Raw genomic sequence first — 6,000 nt, 5'->3', positions numbered from 1 at the left:
AAACCATCTTTTTTATTTATTTTTATTTATAACTTCTTGTGCTCCCTAAGACCTCCTTTACGTGTGCAGCAAGGGGGCGCTAAAAACAGGTGGTTGATCAGCCTCGGCCACCCACCTAAAGCTTAAAATAGTGACTGTGGCACATTTTTTAATTTAAATCGGATTTAGCAGACGATGCCGTATGCCAAACACTACCATTGCAATCAATGTACATGGTTGCAACACAGTATTGCAATACAAAATCCTGTTTGGGATTGAGAAAAGCAGAGCCAGAAAAGGTTCTTAGGAGGTGTAAGTATTGCCCTTTTGAACGTCTCTGCTCTACTGCCCTCTGGAATGCCTCTGCTCTACTACCCTCTGGAAAGCGATTCTCTGGGAACTGCTTTTCAGAAAGGAGGTGGAGCCTGCTGTCTGTGTGAACGAGACCTTGGCGAGTCTTGCCTAAGATTTATTAACAAATAAACATTTCTATCATTGCTTTGTTTTGCTGTTTTTAGTGTGTCCCCCACCATTGGTTTCTATCAGATCACTCACAAGCAGAGCTACATGTGGTTTGGCTTAAGGTGCCCATACACCTGCCGATTTATCGTACGATAATCGGCAGGTGTATGGAAGGCATGCAACCGTTTCTACTGTACGGTCACATCTTTTGTCTTACGAGCATGTTTGAAAACCCGCCGTGAATCATGCGATTTTCGGCGGGTTTGTGGCCTGCTCATAAGACAAATGCCGCACTGGCCGGTGTGCGCAATCGCACACTGCCCGTTCAGCATTGCAGTCATCGGAAGCCCGCCCCTCAGCGGAGCGGACTTGCGATGATCACAAGTACGATTTGCCTGTCCAAGATGGGCAGATCGTACGTTTTTTTTAATTACCTTACAACCATCGCAAGACTAAAGTCTTGCAATGGTTGTAAAGTGTATGGTCAGCTTTACACTGTATTTTGGCCGATTGCATTTATCACACAGTAGAAGCAGCTGTGTTTTTCCTTTCTGTGATCTTGCATCACTTTAGTTATAATATGGGATGAGCTTAAAAGAAGGCCTCCAAATGCATTCTTTTATATCTTCATAGCTGTACTTCATCCCTGATCAACATTTATCTCATTTGCAGCACAACTCCAGCTTGCATAGTTAAGCATTAATTGACTTGAACTGAGGATAATGGAGGCTTGGTTGGAAAGTCTGAAACACCTGGCTGGGTGCATCTCCAATCACTCTCACAGTCTCTGTTTTAATGAGCTGTGCATGAAGGCTTAAGTTTGACAGGTTTAAAGATGTTGATGTAACCCATATGGGAGTTTTTAATTTTGTATTTTCTAAATACTGTCCAGACAAAAGAGTGGCAGCAAACAGCCCCAGTAATGCATCTGTTTATATTTATTATATATGCATAACACACAGTGAGGGAAGCCGTAGTTATGCACCGATGCTGTCGCATCACCTTGTTTGTTATTTTTTTAGAATGTCACACACTGCATTTCATTGAGTTCTACAGGCACAGCACGGTGACATGCGGTTGCACCACGCTGCACTGAAAAGTACTGCATGCAGCTTGTGTGAACTGGACTCGCAGTAAACAAGACATTTTGCCTTGTCTGTGCATTGGAAAACTCAGCCTGCGCAGCCTCAGCACATCTGGTTTCAATCTGCCGTAAAGTATTTGCAAGTTTGTCCAGACGTTCTTGTGGTACATACACCTTGCACAGTCAGGATGGTCACTCTATTAGCCTGGTGAACGCCCTGCTTATTGGGCAGAGATGATGTTCAATGATCAGCCAAGATTCTGAGAGGCAGCATAGGAAGCCAAGTAGCTGGACCCCGATTTTATGAACCAGGAAGTAAGCTTGCGATCTGCAAGGACCCTGCATTATACAAGAGTTATGCAAATCACAAGACTGGCTGACGAACTATGAAACATAAAATGGCAAACCTATACACATGTATTTCATCAGTGTATTCAGCTGATTAACCAGAGTTAAGAGGATAGGTCTCCTAAATTTTAAACTGTCTCCGGAAATCAGACGATGACAATATGTCATGAATGATGTAGCTGGAATCGTTCTGAGTATTGTCAACTTTGATGGAGATTTTGCTTTACATGTATTTTACTGCAAGTTTCTCTCTGGCACCGCATCCGCTATAGCGGAATCCCACCAGTCGTTTTCCTCCTCTTTCTGACACGGTCCAGAAAACTAGCTGCTTTAAGGGTTGATTTATAAGAACTTCTCAAGCCTTTTCTGCTTATAAAACTTGCATGACCATAACCATGCAGGAAGTTTGCAGCTCCTAATGATACACAGGAGAGACGAGGCTAGTATTGTGCAGTTTTACGCCAGTATGCAGGAATTCTGTTATGTTTGTGGCCCCATAGGATATGCCTTTCACAACACTTGACTTTTTATGTTATGGTTTAAAAATGCTGACTGCTCCTGTCATTGTGAAATTACTGGTTTGCAGCATATTTTACGGCTTGCTGGATCAGGAAATGGCATTCAGTGCCACCGGTACCTGCCTGCTATAAAAATGGACTTGTAAGATTTTGACACAGGGGTTAAAACTATGTGCTTTATTGCAAAATCTATTTAGCCGTCATATTTTTTTCTGGCCCGTCCAGCACACGCTAACGTGCTATAATTCTCCTCAATGGAGAGCTGCCACAGTCATGTCAAGGTGAAGGTTATAACTACAGCTGGTACGCCATATTTTCCATCTTTAAAGTCGGGAGACTGAAAGCTGGCCTTGACTTCTCAAGGTTTAACGTAATTCTCATCACACGCAGAATCTTTGGTAACATATCAACTGTTTGAAATTTATTTTTAGAGTAAAAAACAAAACAACCCTTTATTATATATAAATTCAACGATTTCATGTCTACCTGCATTAGAACGAAGTTGTGCAAAAAGACAGGTCTCCAAGTGGACAAACATCTTAGGGCCCATGCACATGGGCATATTAAAATACTCCAATCTACGCTGAATATTCAGTCATTCTAACCACTAGAATTAATTTATGTGCATGAATTATGCCAGTTAGCTCCACTCTGCAGATTTGGGACACTTTATTTTTATGCTCCTCAACTCTGCTCTGAATTACAGATCTAACGTCCACTATGTGCATTAACACATTTGCTGTAATAGAGCTGCGTTCAGAAGCATAATACAAATCTGGGGCTTGTGATGTCACTGGGTGGTGGTTTCATAGTTGATGCCAGTTGCCAATCAGTGCAGGCCCTGGGCAGTCACAAACGACTAACTAGTCCTATTCTACCTTCTGTCTGATCTGTTATTTACTATGATGCTATAGCTTCGAATAGATCAACAATGTCATTTTGGTCTCAGATTTTTAGCATCTTCTCATAACTTGGAATTGGTCTGTTGAAATTTGAATAATGGCAATGAACTTGGTAAACCCTTTTTGGCATGAAGTGGATAAATCCACTAAATGTAAAACTATAGTGGTTTTGTGCGTGTATATATAGATATGTGTATATATTGACTGTAAAGCTCCCGGCCGGCCGTGTAATTACAGCGGCCGGCCTGGAAGCTGCTCGTCGGGCTCCACTGTCTGCTCGTCGCAGACGAGTGGATTTTCGAGCCCTGTAGATATGTATATAGATATTTCTCATTTTAATGCCAATTGCAGTGACTGCCTAATGCACATGGACAGTTTTGATGATAATTGGAATCTGAGCACCAATGAAAAACCTTTTCTAGTTCGGGTTATTCGCACTGTGGCTAGAAATACTCTTCCAATGGTTTCTTATCTAACTTATTTTCTTACAAGAGTCTTACATCAAGGGTGGTAGTTTATCTCTGACATAAAAGATCAGATGATTAAAAGTGTCTAGTTAAACAATTGCTCTTGTCGCTTATTGCAACCTGATTCTTCCTTTTGTGCATTGTGTATGTGTGAACGATATTGATTTCATTGCAATAATCTGGTGTGCTTTTTATTGGCCACAAATCACTGTTTGAAAATTTTAATGAGTATGTGAATATATGCGGTTTTAAATTTTAGATCTAGTACATGCCAGTCTCTTGAAGAAGGCAAGCAGAACCTGTTAAGGGTTAACGAACCGGACAGGCCCTTGGAATGCCAATAGACCTTTGCCAAGCTCATGTACTTTTAATGTTTGTCTTGTGGAGCTGTGGATCCTGTCTATGGTACAAAATGGGACAGACATAAAAGATTTATGTCCTGTGCGCACAATGCCCCACTTCATTCAGCTCTGCAGAAACTTAGTCCTGGTCACAGCTTGGTGTGATACAGTGGCAGCAACTGACATCTTGCGTCTCTGGGATTGGATGGGGAACTAGTGCTAGCAGAGTGAATCAATGCTAACACACAGCTGCAAATAGATATGTATGTTTGAAAAAGAAATACATTTCCAGGAATGTGCAAAAGTTTGTCTTTTCTTTGGCTAGAATGTAAGGTTTTAAACGCCTCCGTTTATAATTACTCTTCTAAATGATGTTGGCAGGCACACAGATATTGTGGGGGTTTTTTCACTTACAAAATAACTGTAAATTGTTATAAGGCGATTTAAGCTCAAACACAAAGGAAAGTTAGAAAGAATCCACCTTTGTTTCATTTTACTTAAAATCAGGCATGTTAAAACAAGTACTCAGTATGAATTGTGTAATAAACAGTATGCCCTTTTATTTTCTAGGCATGGTACGCGGTGTGCGGGTGAGGTGGCAGCAGTGGCAAATAATGGAATTTGCGGTGTTGGAATAGCTTTTAATGCCAAGATTGGTGGTAAGCATGTAGCTTATAATATAACTTAGGGTACGGCTCATGTACAAGTTACTTTATACAAAGTAATCTTCATAAATGTGACTTTGTTTGGAAACGGGTGTGTAATGTGGCAATGAATTATTCTGCACATTTTTAAAATGCTGTCCTGTTAGATGATCATATGATGTTGTCAAAACACTGGGTGTGCAAAGTACAGCCATAGAGAGTAGTGTACATTAATACAAGCTGACTCTTTACAGAATTTTGGATACCATCCTCATTTTTGTACGATTTATTTTTTTTATTTTTTTTAACCAGACCATTATATAATGTTGTTGCTCCATCTTTTAAGTAATGGGATATTTGAGATTAAAGGAAACATGTAGTTAAAAAGTTGACAACTTTTTCAATCGATTATAATCGATTATGTCGATTAGTTGTTGCAGCCCTAGTTTAGAGTATGGGGCTACAAGGTCTGACCTCTCCTTTGGAAAATTCCAGTTGCCAGCTTGTCACACGGTTTCATTGGCTTCAATACTTTCTGAGGCATTGAACTGGAATAAATATTAAGATGAGGAGTTCTGACTATACCCTTTTTTAATCTGCATACTTTTTCAGGTCAGTGACTCGGCAAGACAAACGGATAACTCTTATTCTTAGATGGTCAGCAATGGCAGTCCTTGTATATCTTTCAGTACAAAGTTTCATTTAAATGGAGATGGTCACAGGAAGCCAAATTGCATCTGATTTTGTAACTTTGTAAATGCAAAAAATCTGGCAATTGTTTTAATTGTCACACAGTGCAGACATTGTTGCTCTATTTTGTAAAATGGCAAAAGAATAATCATTAAAACGATCACATGATTCTCCTGTACCACAACTGCTCATTTTATCACATCTATTGATTTAATTATATCAATGACACCTAGATAAATGAACTGTTGTAACCATAAGAAGTAACCAGTGCCTTAAGGTGCCCATACACTGCACGATTATCGTACGATAATCGTATGCGATCGGGTTTTCGTACGATAATCGAGTAGTGTGAACGGAGACGTGCGACCGTTTCTACTATACAGTCGCACGTCTTCTGTCGAACCAGCATGTTCGAAAACCAGCCGGGAATCGTACGATTCTCGGCTGGTTAGAACGGTGCTCGGAAGACAAATGCTGAACGTGCCGGTGTGCGCACGCGCACACTGCCCGTTCAGCATTGCGGTCATCGGAAGCCCGCCCCTCAGGGGGGCGGGCTTGCGATGAT

General features: G+C 40.8%; 1 protein-coding gene across 1 annotated transcript in view; it reads left to right on the top strand.

Moving 5' to 3' along the window:
- Positions 1 to 6,000, top strand: part of FURIN (furin, paired basic amino acid cleaving enzyme) — a 167,083-nt gene that overhangs the window by 126,085 nt on the left and 34,998 nt on the right. The window contains exon 6 of the mRNA XM_018570964.1: positions 4,672 to 4,760. Coding sequence (XP_018426466.1) covers positions 4,672 to 4,760 — 89 coding nt within the window. The remainder of the gene's footprint in view (positions 1 to 4,671; positions 4,761 to 6,000) is intronic.

This window comes from Nanorana parkeri, unplaced genomic scaffold, assembly GCF_000935625.1.
Source record: "Nanorana parkeri isolate BGI_ZX_2015 unplaced genomic scaffold, ASM93562v1 scaffold1642, whole genome shotgun sequence".
Taxonomy (NCBI): domain Eukaryota; kingdom Metazoa; phylum Chordata; class Amphibia; order Anura; family Dicroglossidae; genus Nanorana; species Nanorana parkeri.
Note: the sequence above shows the minus strand (reverse complement) of the source record. Positions and strands in the feature narration are given on the sequence as shown.